General features: G+C 47.5%; 1 protein-coding gene across 1 annotated transcript; it reads left to right on the top strand.

Annotated features, from left to right (window-relative positions):
- The first annotated feature begins 2684 nt into the window (after window positions 1-2684).
- LOC125931587 (ferritin heavy chain-like) lies at window positions 2685-3836 on the top strand. Its single transcript, XM_049643658.1, has one exon. The coding sequence runs from the start codon at window positions 3128-3130 to the stop codon at window positions 3674-3676; it is 549 nt and encodes a 182-aa protein (XP_049499615.1). The 5' UTR covers window positions 2685-3127; the 3' UTR covers window positions 3677-3836.
- The last annotated feature ends 13576 nt before the right edge of the window (window positions 3837-17412 follow it).

Raw genomic sequence — 17412 nt, 5'->3', positions numbered from 1 at the left:
AAAACCAGTAAGATGTTAGCAATGATTCAAAGGAGAAGAGCCCTATTTGGCTAGGCAGGAAATAAGGGATGTTGAGATAAATGCACCCAAGTGATGCAAAATGAGCCCCGAATAAGTTGCATTCCGCTCAACACAACTCACTTGCATTTCTTTTCTTTTTGTTAATTTTTTTAATGTTTATTCATTTCCGAGAGAGAGACAGAGTGTTAGCGGGGGAGAGGCAGAGAGAGAGGGAGACACAGATTCTGAAGCAGGCTCCAGGCTCCAAGCTGTCAGCACAGAGCCCGACGCAGGGCTTGAGCTCACGAACCGAAAGATCGTGACCTGAGCCGGACTCAGATGCTTCACCGACTGAACCACCCAGGCACCCCTAGAACTGGAAGTTTGAAATGTGACACCTGAAACCATAAAAATCCCAGAGGGGAGGGGCGCCTGGGTGGCTTAGTCGGTTAGGCATCCGACTTCAGCTCAGGTCATGACCTCACAGTCTGTGAGTTCGAGCCCCGCGTCAGGCTCCGCGTTGACAGCTCGGAGCCTGGAGCCTGCTTCCGATTCTGTGTCTCCCACTCTCTCCGCCCCTCCCCTGCTCACACTCTGTCTCTCTCTCTCAAAAATAAATAAACATTAAAAAAAAAATCCCAGAGGGGAGCAGAGGCAGTAATTTTTTCTGACGTTGGGCATAGCAACATTTTTCCTGATATGTCTCTTGAGGCAAGGGAAACCAGAACAAAAACAATCAGGATTACATCGAAATAAAAAGCAGGGCAAAGGAAACAATCAGCAAAACTAAAAAACAACCTACTAAACGAGAGAAGATACTTGCAAATGACATATCTGATAAAGGGTTAGTATCCAAAATGTATAAAGGTATATAACTCAACACCAAAAAACCCCAAATAATCCAATTAAGAAACAGGCAGAATACATAGACAGACATTTTTCTAAAGAAGACAGACAGACGGCCAACAAAAACAGGAAAAGATGCTCAACATCGCTGAGCATCAGGGACATGCAAATCAAAACCACAATGAGATATCACCTCACACCTGTCAGAAAGGCTAGAATCAACAACACAAGAAACAACAAGTGTTGGCGAGGATGTGGAGAAAGGGGAACCCTCTGGCATCGTTGGTGGGAATGCTGACTGGGGTAGCCCCTCTGGAAAATAGTCTGGAGATTCCTCAAAAACTTAAACATAGAACTACCCTATGATCCAGCAATTGCGCTACTAGATATTTGCCCAAAGAATGCCAAAATACGAATTCAAAGGGATACATGAGCCCCAATGTTTCCATGTTTAGAGCAGCATTATCTACAACAGCCAATGAAATATTACTCAGCCATAAAAAAGAATGAAATCTTGCCGTCCGCAACAACATGGATGGATCTAGAGGGTATTACGCTAAGCACACTAAGCCAGTCAGAGGAAGACGAATGCCATATCATTTCACTCATGTGTGGAATTCAGGAAACAAAGCAAACGAACAAAGAAAAAAATAGACAAACCCCAAAAATCAGACTTGTAACTATAGAGAACTGATAGTTACCAATGGGGAGGTGCGGGGTGGGGGGAAGTGGGTGAAACAGGGGAAGGGGGTTAAGAGTACACTTATGATGAGCACTGAGTACTGCACAGAATTATGGAATCACTATATTGTATACCTGAAATTAATATAACAGTGTATGGTAGCCATACTGGAATTGCAATTTTTAAAAAGAAAAGAAGCAGCCAAGAGAAAAAGAAGATATACAAACGGCCAATAAGGACATACAAAGATGCTCAACATGCTTAGTCATTAGAGAAACGCGAATCAAAGCCACAACGTGATATTACTTTGCAGTAACAGACAATAACACTGTTGGAAACTTCACACGTCATTGGTGAGAATGCAAAATGGTGCAGCCGCTTTGGAAAAGATGTGGCCATTCCTCAACATATTAAACACAGAGTTGTCATATGACCTAGCAATTCCCTCCTAGGCATAGTCCCAAGAGAATAGAAATATGTCTATGCAAATACCTGCACACAAATATTCATAGCAACACTATTCATAATAACCACAAAATGGAAAAAAAACCCCAAATGCCCATCAACTGATGAAAGGATAAAGAAAATGTGACATATCCATATTATGGAACACTATTCAGCAATGAAAAAAGGAAGATTAGAGACATTCTGCTAAATACAGAAATCAGACACAAAAGTCCACATACTGTAGGATTCCCTTTATTTGAAATATCCCAAATAGGCAAACCTGTAGACACAGAAGAGAGATCAGTGGTAGCCAGGTCTGGGGAGTAACAGCTTATGGGTAGGGAATTTTCATTTTGGAGTGATGAAACTGTGAAATTAGATTGTGGTGATGGCTGCCTAACGCCATGAACAGCCTATAAACCGGGTAGCTAATCACTTTCAAAAGGTCGAGTTTATAGTATGTGAATTGTATCTCAAGAGTTATTTTACGAATGTTTGACAAATACGGGTAAAAAAAAAAAAATCCGGGGGTTTTTTTTTTCACGAGATATATTCACAAACCACAGCAATATATTAAAATATATTAAATATATATTTTAACAAGAGTTATGTTTTTATTTTTATTTTTTTTAGGATTTATGGCTTTATTTTTTTATATATGATTTACTGTCAAATTCGTTTCCAGACAACACTCGGTGCTCATCCCAGCAGATGCCCTCCTCCATGCCCATCACCCACTTTCCCGTCTGCCCCCCCCCCCCCGCCCCATCAACCGTCAGTTTGTTCTCAGTATTTCAGAGTCACTTAGGGTTTGCCTCCTTCCCTCTCGTAACTTTTTTTTTTTTTTTTAACGGCTTCAAGACACTCAGCGCGCAGGCGCCCCGGACCTCGGGCACGGATGGAACCTTGAACGCGGGGCCCCGCCCACCACCCCTCCCTCGCCTTCGTGACCACGCCCCTTCTCGTAACGGATTCCAACCCCCACCTCCCGAGTAACGGACCTCATTCCAGCCGCATCTCGGAGACTGCCGCCGGGCCTGCCTGGTCGGCTACTCTGAAAAAGCGCCGGAGACCCGCCGCCACCGCCTTCCGCCTCGCCGCCCTCGTTTCTGAGCCGCCTTCGCCTTCGCCTTGGTGCCAGCGCCGCCAGCCATGGCCACCGCGCCGTCCTCTCAAGTGCGCCAGAACTACCACCCCGAATGCGAGGCCGCCATCAACAGCCAGATCAACCTGGAGCTCTACGCCTCCTACGTGTACCTGTCGATGGCCTTCTATTTCGACCGCGCCGACGTGGCCCTGGAGAATTTCTCCAAGTTCTTCCTGCGCCAGTTCCACGAGGAGAAGGAGCGTGTCGAGAAGCTGATGCAGCTGCAGAACCAGCGTGGGGGCCGCATCCGCCTCCACAACATCATGAAGCCTGACCGCGACAACTGGGAGAGCGGCCTGAAGGCCATGGAGTGCGCCTTTCACCTGGGGAAGGCCGTGAACCAGAGCCTGCTCGACCTGCACCAGCTGGCCACCGACAAGAACGACGCCCATCTGTGCAGCTTCCTGGAGACCAACTACCTGCACGAGCAAGTCCTGGCCATCAAAGAGCTGGGGGGCTACATCACCAGCCTGCGCAAGATGGGGGCCCCGGAAGCCGGCATGGCAGAGTACCTCTTTGACAAGCTCACCCTGGGCAACAGCGACAAGAACTGAGTTGGGACTGCCTTCCCATAGCCACAGGGTGCATGGTGACTTCCCCTGGTCACCATGCCAGGCATGCATTTTGCAGTATTGCGCTTGCAAAACGTTCCAGTTTCTTCTTCCAGTTTTCCATAAATAAATAAAGTTATTTTGTTTCAATAAAGTTATTTGGTTCCTAAAGAAATAAAGGTCTCTGGGTGATTCGTGTGCAAATCTCTCACCTTTTAAGTTTTTAAACAGGTATCCAGGAGTCTCTCCACCCACCCAGCCCCATCCGTATGCAGCTCAGGATCTCCAGAAATGGAGGGAGAAGACATTCTGTGGGACCCTAGAAAAGACAAACCAATCCCCTGATCAATGGTTCTGAGGATGGGGGCGGGGTGGAGTGGGGTGGGGTGGGGTGGGGTGGGGTGGGGGGGGGTGGAGTGGAGGGGGGTGAGGTAAGGTGGTCTGGGTGGTCTGGGACCCTGGTGTCGGGTGGGTGCATATGTATGATAAAAATATAAAAGGGGAGGGTGGGTGATGGGTATTGAGGAGGGCACCTCTTGGGATGAGCACTGGGTGTTGTATGGAAACCCATCTGACAATAAATTTCATATTAAAAAAAATTAAAATTGAATAAAATTTAAAAAATAAATAAAAATAAAAATATAAAAGAACATGGTCTAGAATTCATCATAGTAGTTGTCTCTGGGAACGAGGTAGAGGGAATGGGATTGCGCGTGGATCCACTCTAGGCTGCAGTGATTATGGGAAATGACCCTTAGGCCGCCTCCCTCAAGGACGGGGGGGGGGGGGGGGGGGTTGTGACGAACTAAAATAACAATGGCGCTTTGCAAGTCCAAGTCCTTTTATTTAACATTGGCGTATTTTATTTTTATAGGACCCTCGGGAAGAAAGAAGGGCAGGTGTCACGAGCAAGTCTTAACCAGCGAGAAAAAGGGAGGCCACACAAATACATTACAGACTGTGGACACGAACATCGATTTTCCGATGCCGTGTTCCATTGTTTTGTTTTTGTTTTTTTTTCCTCTTGCCCCACAGGTATATCAATGGGTTAAGCAAGACTGTGTGGGTAGACTGGAAATCCAGCCAGATAACCAGACCCGGAAGGGAGGGAAATCCCCAACACTCTTAAAGACAGCCCTGATCACTCTAGTCCCTCCCCTAATTACAGGGATGCCTTGCAGTCTCGGGGTGGGGACAGCCTCTAAACCTCAGCCAAACCCTTCCCCTACGCCAGGAGTCCTTAGAACCAGTGACAGAATTTATAAGGGCTAGAGCTAGTCGGCACCTGTACGCCTGACTCCCTCCGTTCAGGCAGCAGCCAGCCACGGCGTTACCTGAATTGGCACCGAGCACCTAGGAAGACCTCAGGACTGGAAAGCCCCAGGGCATACTCTCCATCCAGATGGCTTCACTCTGATGGCTTCTGCACAGGCACGACAGGATATTTTTTTTTTTTTATGTTTATTTATTTTTTGAGAGAGGGAGAGGGAGAGAGACAGAGCGTGAGCAGGGGAGAGGGGCAAAGAGAGAGGAGGAGCCACAGAATCCGAAGCAGGCGCCAGGCTCCGAGCTGTCGGCACAGAGCCCGATGCGGGGCTCGAACCCATGAACCTCGAGATCATGATCTGAGCCGCGGTCAGACACTTGACCGACTGAGCCACGCAGGCGCCCCTGGGCACAATAGGTTTGAAAGGGGAGGCTGCAAAACATACCTGTTCGGCCTGCACATCCAGCTCAGCTGCACAGAGATAGCCTGAATCCTAGCCACACACAGGGTACCCGACTGTACGTGCCGAACCATGGCCCGTTGTGGTCTCTTCCCTGGGATGTAAAGCTGACCCCAGTCTGGTTCTGTCTTGGCCGCTGGGCGCCCCCTTTATCCCATCCTTCCCTTTGCTGTGATTCAGAGGGACTCCCCGAGATAATGCGGAGAAGTCCGCTTAGACCTACATCCTCTTGTTGTACCCGGAAACGAAGGATTTCCTCCCCCTCGAGACTCAAAGAGAATTGTGATTACACTCCAGCGTCTATTACAAGTCACTGCTTGTGCTGTAGCGTTTCACAGCTTTTCTTTAAGCATCCCGGGCAGGGAAGTCTAGAAACGGTGGCAGCTCAATTGTTGCCCTCCTTCTTGTTCTGCGGGACAAGAGGAATTTTCGAAATCCCCTCCTTTAGGTTCCATTTTGGGGTCCACGAGCAGCCTTTTGAACACGTGGGGCGGTGGCAGAACGATGTGAGAATTCACGCGACGGCCACTGAAGTTTCCGAGGGTCCTCTTCTCCCGTCCGGTGCCGTCGCGTTTTCCCGCCCTCCTCTGCCACGTGCCCCTCAGAAGGGGTGAGCGCCCTTCAAACACCACCCTGGTGGGTGCACCCCCTACCTGCGTTCTCACAGCCTTCCAACTCCCCCGATCGCCTGACCTTCAGGACGTCTGAGTGACTCGTGACTTGGTCTCTTCCAGGCCTGGAAAATACCACCCCGAGACACACAGCTGGACGCGTGTCAGCCGTTGGCCGTTGTCGTGGTCAGTCTGTTGCTTTAAGGAATGATGTCGGAAATGAGCGCTGTTGCTACGGGTACGGGGGTCGCAGGCAATGATCCCACCAGGACAGACTGGGGGGAAGATGATAAAACTGATAACTTCATCTCAGGCTCAAACACGGATTCAAATTAACCGCGTTGAAAGTCCTCACTGTATCACAAAAGAAAACTTCTTAATAGACTGTTGTCACTGACAGCTTGTACTTCATTTTCCAGAAAAAGGAAAAAGCAGGTGTTTTTCCCCCCTCGGAAACGTGTGACAAGAAGTACCAAGCACCCGCTAATTGCTTCTGACTCCTTTAAAATGATGAACGCTGTTATTACGCATCGTTTGCTTGCAGTCCTGAGTTCAGATTCAGAGGGATATTGATGGAGAATCCGCTTCAGCAAGGCTGAGGCGAAGGGTAAAATGAGGGTCGTTAGCAAAGTGTTAGAACACCGAGAAGGTCAAGAAAAAATGACGCCTCGACTGACTAGTCAAGGAGTATCTAAGAGTGGTGTATGTTACGGTGAGAAAGCAAAGCAAGAGTGGCTAACCTGTTTTTAAGAATCGTATGTCAGTTTGCGGGCGCCCGGGGGGCTTAGTCCGTTAAGCGTCCAACTCTTGGTTTCAGCTCAGGTCACGATCTCATGGCTCCATGGGTTCGAGCCCCGCATCGAGCCCCGCTCTGCGCTCACAGAGCCTGCTTAGGATTCTCTCTCTCCCTCTCTCTCTCTCTGCCTCTCTGCCCCACCCCCCCCGACTTGCGCTGTCTCTGTCTCTCTCAAAATAAATAAATAAACCTAAAAAAGAAGAATCCTATATAAGTTTGGATTGGGTTCAGTTATGAGTAACAAAGCTCACAAAAGCAGTAGCTTTAAAAAGATAGGGTTTCTCCCCTGTATGTAAAACAAGTATGGAGGAGAATAGTTCGGGCTGCCGTGGGAGCTCCTTCCAAATATGATTTCACTGATTCCAAGCGGTACATTTTTTCACATCTTCGACATCGGGATGCATCTTACAATCGCTGTTGGCCATAGCTGTCAATGCCTCAGCAGGCACATCAAGATTCGACAGAGTGGCATTGTTGGCCAGGAACAAAATCCTGGGGGCATTTTGTCCTCCAAAAGAGGACTTTTGAGAAATGCTGCACTCTTTTTTTTTTTAATTTTTTTTTTAACGTTTTATTTATTTTTGAGACAGAGAGAGACAGAGCATGAACAGGGGAGGGTCAGAGAGAGGGAGACACAGAATCTGAAACAGGCTCCAGGCTCTGAGCTGTCAGCACAGAGCCCGACGCGGGGCTCGAACTCACGGACCGCGAGATCGTGACCTGAGCCGAAGTTGGCCGCTTAACCGACTGAGCCACCCAGGCGCCCCGAAATGCTGCACTCTCGATGGCACAGAGGATGACAGCAAGAGCCATCAACGATGCAGAGTACAAAAGCAATTTAGAAGAGTTCAGATTTGGTTTTTTTAAATGATTTTTTAAGTTTTTTTTTAATGTCTATTTTTGAGAGAGAGAGAGAGAGAGAGAGCAGGGGAGGGGCAGAGAGAGAGAGAAGGAAAGAGAGAATCCCACGCAGCCTTTGTGCTGTCACTACAGAGCCGGACGTGGGGCTCAAACCCGAGAACCGTGAGATCATGACCTGAGCTGAAGTCAGCCAATTAACCCACTGAGCCACCCAGGTGCCCCTGATATATTTTATGTTTTATTCCAACTTTATTGAGGTGTTATTGATGTACGGCACTGTATAAGTTTAAGGCATACGACATGACTTGATAGGCGGATGTAATGTGAAATGAGCACCACAATAAGGGTAGGTGACACCTTCATCACCTCCCATAGTCGCCTTTTTGTGTGTACGCATGAGTGATCCCCTGACAAAAAGGTATGTGTCTAAGTCAATGTACAAGAGAACTTCTAATAAGTATAATTTGAAAAACCTAAGGAAAATCTAACGGAGGGGAAAAAAAATTGCGTCCGAATGTGATAGCATCTTCTTGCCTTCTTTATGGTGCATAAGATAACTAACGGTGTGCCTTACAATTGAGACGTTTGATTTGATAAAATGTATTTGTCTGTTGCTCTCTGGGACAGAGCTTGCTTCCAGTGTTGTTTACCTCACATTCCAATATGACTAACAGAGCTCCAAGCATGACATCAGCACACCAGGAAGAAGACATTTATCTGATCTGTTCGTGGCAGCAAAGGGAGCGTGGCCTTCTGGGAAAGGAGGTTCGAGAAAAAGAAAATGCCCCACTTACCCAAGAGGCTAGGAAGAGAAGTGGGGACCTTGAAGGTGTCAGGAAGACGGAGAACCTGATGATAATCATTACAGCCCAACTCATAATGGTGTTACAGTTGGCAGAAAGGCACGCTCTGGCCCAGAAGATTTCACATATAAAAACGTGATAGGTCCAGGGGCGCCTCGGTGACTCCATAGGTTAAGCGTCCGACTCTAGATTTGGGCTCAGGTCATAACATCATGGTTCTGAGTTCAGGCCCCACGTGGGGCTCCGCCTGCTTGGGATTCTCTCTCTCTCCCTCTCTCTGCTCCTCCCCAGCTCTCTCTCTCTCTGTCCCCCTCTCTGTGCCCCTCCCCAGCTCGCTCTCTCTCCCTCGAAGGAACTAGATAAACTTAAAAGAAGAAAACATGATAGGTCCACATTGAACGAAGCAACTTTAATACCAAAACAATGTCTGCTTTTTTCCCTCCACTTGTTCTGCCAAGTATGTGAATGTGTATGGAAAATGGAGAACAAAGAAATGAAGGAAAAGAGTGCCCTGTTGATTAAAAAGCCATATACGGATCATTCTCTGGGAGACGGTTAGCTTTACACGGAACCTCGCGAGACGGGGGAGAGCTGGCCTGACAGATGTCAAGAAGAGAGTGTACGACGTGAGACCAGTTTTCCGAATCTGGGCCTGACTGACGGGGACGAAGGCCAGAGAGAGAGTCCGCCTGGTGTGAAGGGAAGAAGTATACAACTCAAGGTCAGCTGATAAAAGACGAAGCATTCGGGACGGCTGAAGGCCAAGCATGAAGTTTTAAGGTTTAACGAAAAGGCCATTTGAGGCAGCCACAGATTTGGATCTGGGCTTCAGGAGGGGGTTGCTAAATCCCTTCTTGGAGAAATCCTGGGCTCATGAGGGTGCCCGGCGACAGACGCTTGGGATGAATATTAAAACGTGAAACCTAATGATCTTGCGTTTGAAGAGGCAGAGAGAGTATTCTCTCTGATGAGGCGAGCGACATCCAAACGTTCTGTACAGGGGCGCCGGGGTGGCTCAGTCGGCTGAGCGACCGACTTCTGCTCAGGTCACGATCTCGCAGTGCATGAGTTCGAGCCCCGCGTCGGGCTCTGGGCTGATGGCTCGGGGCCTGGAGCCCGCTTCGGATTCTCTCTCTCTCTCTCTCTCTCTCTCTCTCTCTCTCCCCCCCCCCCCCACTCATGCTCTGTCTCTCTCTCTCTCAAATAAATAAATAAACATTAAAAAAAAAAAAAAGTTCTGTATAAGGCCTTGCTGTCCGTTCGCCTTTCATGCAAGAGTTTCGCTATGGTTCCAATTTGCCGCTTTGGAAGAGTCCGAGTCCAGACGTCAGAACGTCAGAAGTGCCGGGGGAGCATCCAAGCCTCCCGTGGTGACGGCACAAGCGTCTCAGCGCAACATCGAAGAAAGGCGGGCCCCGCACCCTTGCTCCCAGGGGAAGAACATCACGCCCCGCTCGGGCCCGTCGGGCCGCTCTTAAAAAGCCATTCGCTGTTTGTGTCAGACACGAGGAAGAAGGAAGTTTTATCAGCCACCCCCGAGGGTTACCAGATGCCGGCACACCTTCTCCCGCCAGGCCGTTCCCAGGGAACGCGTGCGTGTCCAGACGGAATCCAGCAACGACGGGGAGGCTGGACGGCGGGCACTCACCCGTGTGCCTCTCCAACGAACGACACGTGACCACCGTTGCCCGACTTGACATCTCTCCGGGCAGATGTGAAAAGGGGTCCCCTGGAAACTCCCCAGCCTCCAAAACTGACGCCTTACCAGGACGGTCCGCCTCGCCCTGGCAAGGTCTAACCTCAAGCGGTCTTCACCTCCGCTTCCGTCTGTCGCCGCGAGAACCGGACCGCCCAGCCCTTTCCCGAAACACGCCTCTACCCTCACGCTCTAGTCCCCGCGAGGCGGGCCACTTCCCCTGTCCGCCCCCTTCCCTCCCCCTCCCCCAACTCTTGAAAGCCTTCCCCTGAGCCGTTTGGAACTCAGGGGCCATCATTAGCACAATCTCCTACATTCGCAACCTCTTTTCTGAACGCTGTCTTCTTCACCTTCTTGCTCCGTGGGAAATCAGCAATGCCCCTAAGCACACTCCTTCTGGTGCAGCCCCACTGAGTCATAGCCATCCCCCGCCCCCCCAGTACCGCTGGGCCTGAAAGTAAGACAGGTGTCCTCCTTCTTCCTTGTTCACACTTCCAGGCCTTTCTTCCTCTTGGCCCTCTGCCCTTAAATGCCCCAGCTTAGAATCGAATGCCACCACATAATGGCCCGACACGATCCTTTCTTGTTACAGTTACCTAGGGACCCCCACCCGACATTTCTCGACTATCTTAGCTCCTGGCCAACGGCAACCTTCCCCAGTATTAGCGCTGGCCTAATTCCTGGTGATTTCAATATCCACAGAGATGATCCCGCCACAACCTGGCCTCTTACTTTCTTGCTGTTTCTCCTCCCACCATCTTGTCCTATCTATTCGGCCACTTATTGCCATAGTCATATCATAACCCTTGTCACCCGCAATAACTACTCTCTTCTCGTAATCTCTAGTTCATGTACCAGACTCTCTGACCACCACTTCCTCTTTTTCTAGTTCGTGCTCCCTGGTGCCCTGATGCCAAAAACAAAACAAAACAAAACAAAACAAAACAAAACAAAACAAAAAAAAATCCTTTAACCCCTCTGGGAAATCCTATCAATTGGTCCAACGGCTTTTTCACTTCATCTGAACTCCTTGATCTCCTGTATTTTCTGAGGCTGCAGCCCATGGTAAGTGACGATCATCATTCCCTTGTAGGTATGTCCACCCCACCTGTTCCTCTGGCATTGTTGTACTTGCTCGGCAAAAATCCCTACCCTGATTATATTCATTTCTCCCCTAGACCACACCTGCACCCGTGTAACTGAATGTGGCTAGAAAAAAGCCCAAGCAGACTGACTGAATGTCCTTAAACTCAATGAGTAGGACTCTTAAGTGGTCCCTTAGTAACACCAGCCATCCATACTGTATGTCCCTATTCTACCAACTCTACCAGTTATGGAAAAAGGACAGGACCTTTTTCCGTAATTCTCCTCTGTATCTGTTAACCTTGGCTATACAGCAAGCCATCCCAGTAAATAGCGTCTTAAAGGCGGTAATCATTTTATTTGCTCACGATTTTGTGGGTCACCAGTTGGGTCGGGATCAGTCGCGCGGTTCCTCTGCTGCATTTGTGTGGGGTCACTCACGTGGCTGTGGTCATCTAGTGACTTGAATGCGGCTGGCTGGTCTAAGACGGCAGTTGGCACTTGCTAGTGGATGGGTCACATGTCCCCAACAGGCTAGCCTGAGCAGCCTCAAGTGGGGGTGGCAGCTCCTAGAAAGAGGCATCTTGTAAGCCACTGCTTGTATCATATTTGCCAATGTCCAGTTAGCTACAGAAAATCACATGGCCAGCCCAGAATCAGCGGAGGAGAGGAATGTCAAGGGTCTTATGCGCTGGGAGTTGTTACTGGAACAATCTACTACCCTCTCCAGTCTCTAACCACTCACACATCATCCCAAACCTCACTCTCGGCTGGTAACCTTGCTTCCCATTTCACTGAACAAATACAAAGTATAAGGACATCTGAAGACTCCCATCTGCCACCATACCTCCCACCCACCAGCATGTGGGCCCATTTACTCTACTGTCTCTCCTACTACCAGATGAACTCTCCATGCCCCTATCTAAGGTTAACCCCTAAAGCCCATCTCTTCTTGTCCACTCAAAGACTTTCCTTCTGTGTCTCATCTGGAGGTACTCAGGCTGATGCAGTAATCTGGTGGCTTTAATGGACATCGTGGTCTAGGACGGCCTCACTCCCTTTTCTTTTCTTTTTTTTTTTTAATGTTTATTTATTTTTGAGACAGAGAGAGACAGAGCATGAACAAGGGAAGGTCAGAGAGAAAGGGAGACACAGAATCTGAAACAGGCTCCAGGCTCTGTGCTGTCGGCACAGAGCCCGACGCGGGGCTTGAACTCACGGACCGCGAGATCGTGACCTGAGCCGAAGTCGACGCTTAACTGACTGAGCCACCCAGGCGCCCCCCTCACTCCCTTTTCTACATCATCACTTGCTCTGTCTTCACTGGATCATTCTCTTCAGAACAAAACCATGATATCTTTTATCTTACTCTAAAATATCCCTCTAATTACCCTCTGGCTACTGATTGGTTTCTCTGTTCTACTTCATGGCTAAATTCCTTGAAAGTGCTCTCCATACTCACAATCTCTTCCCAAACCCATGCCTATCAGGCTTACGTGTCCATAACTCCACCAAAACGGACTTTGTCATAGTCTCTAACTTCCTCTGTATCGATAAATCCAAGGGTTAATTCTCAGCCCTCATCCTCCTTGAACACTTTCTTGAGTTGACCTTCAGGATATTTCACTCTCCTGGTTTCCTTTATACTTCTCTGGCCTCTCCTTCTCGGTCACCTGCTCCTTTAGTGATCAATTCCTCTTCATCATCTCCCTGATATCTTAGAATTGGAATGTCCCAAGGCTCGCTTCCTAAGGCTTTTCTCTTCACTGTGTACATGCACTCCTTTGGCAATAGCATCATTTTCATGCATATGAAATGTCCTCTGTACCTCAACCTAATCTTTTTTGAACTTTAGACCCGGGTACACAAATACCTACTCGAACGCCTAACAGGCATCTTAAATTTGACGTGCTGCATAGAACTCCTCATACTTTGCCCCAGAACTTCTCTACCTACAATTTTCTTCATCTCAAATTAATGGCAATTTCCAATTTTTTAGGACAAAGGCCGTGATGTGATCTTTAATTGCCTTCTGTCTCCTATAGTCCACATCCAAATTATTAGTGCATCTCATGAAAAATATACCCAAATTTGGATCCCTCTCGCAACCTTTAGGGTTACTACCCATCTCCAGCCTACCAAACCTCCCACCCAGGTGATTGTAATAGGCTAAGTGACCTCCCTGCCTCTGCCCTTGTACTCTACAGTCTATTTTCAACACAGAAACTAGACTGAGCTTTTAAAAACATAAGTCAAATCAGGGGCGCCTGGGTGGCTCAGTCGGTTGAGCGTCCGACTTCGGCTCAGGTCATGATCTCGCGGTCCGTGAGTTTGAGCCCCGCGTCGGGTTGTGTGCTGACAGCTCAGAGCCCAGAGCCTGTTTCGGATTCTGTGACTCCCTCTCTCTCTGCCCCTCCCCTGCTCATGCTCTGTTCTCCCTGTCTCTCAAAAATGAATAAACATTAAAACAAATTAAAAACATAAGTCAAATCACATCACTCCTCTGCTACGGTGGCCCTCGCAGCTCTTACAATCTGCCTGTCCTATTCCTCTATTCTGTTTCTTCTGTACTTATTTTTTATTGCTCGCCTCCTTGCTCACTTGGCTCCAGTGACACTGCTCCCTTTATAATTTCTAGGGTGACCCAAGCATACTCCTTTGTTAGGGTTTTGTATCTGGTGTTCTCTGTCTGGAACACTGTAGCAGTTAGCTTTTGCTGTGTAACAAACCGATCCAAAACACAATGGCTTAAAATAACAATGGTTGCCTCTCATGGTTCTCTGGGTTGACTGGACCGTTTTTGCCTAGGCCAGCTTGGCTAAGACAAGATCGTCTAGGAGAGGACTTGGCAGGCTATAGGCTGCCAGCCAAATCTGGCCTGCCACCACCTCTTTTTGTAAATAACGTTACGCTGGAGCACAACCATGCCTCTATGTTTACGTATCATCTGTGACTGCTTCCATAGTATAGTAGGAGTGGCTTGATGTTAATGGGGCAATATTAACCCGCTTAGCCATATGTTTCTCATCATCCATCAGGGTAGCCCAGGTTTGTTTACATATGGTGGTCACAAGAGTTTCTGAGATCAATTGGATCACATTTGATATTGTCCCATAGGTCAAAGAAGAACACGTGGCTAAGCCTAGAATCAATGTGGAAGGGCCTACCCAAAGATGTGGCTGTAGGAATGGGAATTTTTGTGGCCACTTCTGCAAACAATCTACCGTCAATATTATTCCTCCTTCCTGAATTGTTGCCTCACCTCCTTCCACCCTATGCGCCGCTATCACTTGTCTAGTGAGCCTTCCTTGAACTCCCCTTCTCTATTTCCTATGCCCCCCTCTTTCTGTTTAATGTCCCTCTGTAACAACTATCACTTTCTTACCTTACTTATTTGTTCTGTTCATTGTCTGTCTTCTCCTTCTAGAATATAAAATTCATGAAGGCAGGGATTTTTAGCTGTTTTGCCCACGGTTTTATTTTAGATGCTTAGAATACTGCCTAGAACAGAGGAGATCGTCAGAAAATACGTTTGACGGAATGAGTGAATGATCGGATGCTCTTTAGGATTTGAAGCAGGAAAAGTCCTTGCCAGCCACGACGGCATTATTGATGTTTGGGTCTACAGCCCACCAGTTGTTCTTCTTAGGGAAGCAGTGCCAGCATCGTGATGGAATGATGTATATTAAGCACCGTGAAAACACCAAGAGCGTAAGAACAGAATTACCATTGCTTCACTTTTCATTCCTTAGATAAGTTTGGTCTTAAGTCACTCAACAGGTAACCGTCACTAGTTATTATATTAAAGCCTCTTAGTGGAGGGCAGGGCACTGCAATGATCTATTTTGGCAGAGTAGTTTCTTGGAGGAGAGGTTATTCCTAAGACAACGCGCCGGCCGCATTGAATATACCCCATACGCAACCACGTTGGGATTTTTTTCTGTCTGCAGAATTAAGTTCTCCCAAATTAGTATCCCTTTTGCCTTTGAAGCATTATACACTCTTGACGGGTTTAGCTACATCTTGAAAGAGCATGACTTAGAAAAGGGTGACATGAGGGGTGGGGGTATCTAGGCAGGAGCCAGAATGTGAAGCATTTTCAGGAACAAGTTGTGGAGCAATTTGGCTGGGACAGAGGAGCCATATGATGCCATATAATACAGCAGGAGTGTGGCAAATGCATGGGAAGTGCCATGTTTTGAATTATCATACAGCATGATCAAGCCCCGGGTCCACCAGATGTCCAAAGGAATACATGAAACCGGAATAGTTTGGCAATATGTGAACTTTCCTTATGCATTTTGGTTCTTGCATTTATCCGTGTTACTGAATTACATATACTTTCTTTTTCATGCTAAATTCGGCATAGTTTTAAGAAACTGAAACCACCGTGGCAATAGATTTTTTTATGTCAATAGTTTCATCAAGACCAGAATTCTGGCTTGTGGGATTGTTGATCCGCTATTATTTATCTACCACACCACTTCCTCGGTGGTTATTTATGCCTCGTCTACAGCTCCCAGACATTAAAATGAAAGGTCTTGAAACTTATGGGAGAAGTTTAGAGGGAGAGCTCTCTATATCTTGTGAAATAGACAAGGTCACTGCCTAGTCAACCTTTCTTACAAAAGAGTTCAGTGATAACAGCCAAATTAGAGCCCTGGTCAACCGCAGCTGATGATGGGCTCTGTTGATGGGTGCCCTTGGCTAGACCTGAAAGTGATGTCCTGAAAAATGATTACACTTCTACTCAATAAGCCAAAGATGGATCCGTTAAAAGCTGAGCAGGAAGGGGGAATGAAAGTTTAAACAGAGCCTCTTGATCAGTTCACATATTTGACCTCTTACTCTCAGTCATGATCTCTAGTGTATCTATCATAGTTGTTCACGTGCAGAGGGTGATTCCAGTGCAGTTTTAGATACACAGCGTTTTTTATTATTGAGGTCCTTATAACCTTAGAAAGATATATTTATGTATGTGAACCAACGAATAATTCTTAAAAAGCCAAGGAGAGAATACTAGAACTATATGCTATTCATTCGTTCAATAATTATTTATGAGGGCTTCATTATGGTCAAGTACTGTGCGAGGTGGTAGGCGTTCTACCCTCAAGACGTTCATATTTAAGTTGGAGAGACCAACATAAAAACCGATTATGTGAGTGCTATGTTCGAATTACGGACCCACAGAGAAATGAAACGTTATCTTGCCTTGGGAGTGGTGGGTATCCTGGAAGCTTCCTCGGGCACGGTGATACCTGAACAGAATTTTGAAGATTGAATAGGAGATGTTGAAGAGAAGAAACAGGGGAATACATCGCAGATGGAGAGAGTGGTGTGGGCCACATCGACCTTCCCATGTTTAGGGTAAAAGTGGAGAAGCGTAAGGCAGAGGGTAAGGAAAGAGAAAAGACACTGGAAAAGAACCAGGAGAGATCAGAGAAAATCTGGCAGTTCAGCCAGTTAAGAAGAGAGGAGAGAGTGGTGTTGAGAGATATGGAAGATGAGAAATTGTAGTTCTTGGTGACCAGATGGGCAGGAAAGGAAAGGAAAGGAAAGGAAAGGAAAGGAAAGGAAAGGAAAGGATTTTGAAGGATAGTGTTTGGATTTCTAGCTCTGGGCACTGGATACAGGGTAACATCATTGTTAGAAAGAGGGGACCGAAGAGGGGTATGGGGATGTTGGGACAAAGCAAGGACTCTTCCCAAGTTCAAGATGCCATAGGACATGTAGGTGGAGCTGAAAAAGGAATGAAATGTAGCAATTATACATTTAGACTACATGGAACGAAAGGTGAGGGGTAAATGTTCCAATACCTAATTCCCTTCTGCCTTTGTATATCCTGGCTCCTTTCCTGCAGGAAATCTCCAACCAAATGATAGGAAGATAAAGAGAAAAGGCTTTGTGGATGGTGTGGAAGGTGAATGGGAACTGGAAGAAAGGCCGGGATGTGAACAAGCAGAAGAGAGAAGAAAAGTCAGTTCAGGGAGGCAACGCAGAATCAACGAAGGCAGAACACTGGTACCAAGCAAGGCAAGGGCAGAAGGTTCAAGATGTAGAGAAGAGGAAAATGAACATTACCAAGAGGATGGCACTGGATTTCCTAATAAATTTATTCTCTGGGTGGATGCTGGGAAGTTTAGACTTGAAGCATTCAGCAAT

The sequence above is a fragment of the Panthera uncia genome, chromosome X (genome assembly GCF_023721935.1).
Source record: "Panthera uncia isolate 11264 chromosome X, Puncia_PCG_1.0, whole genome shotgun sequence".
Classification (NCBI taxonomy): Eukaryota; Metazoa; Chordata; class Mammalia; order Carnivora; family Felidae; genus Panthera; species Panthera uncia.
Note: the sequence above shows the minus strand (reverse complement) of the source record. Positions and strands in the feature narration are given on the sequence as shown.

Coding starts and splice junctions, on each gene's coding strand:
- LOC125931587 (XM_049643658.1), top strand. CDS start 3,128: ATGGCCACCGCGCCGTCCTCTCAAGTGCGCCAGAACTACCACCCCGAA.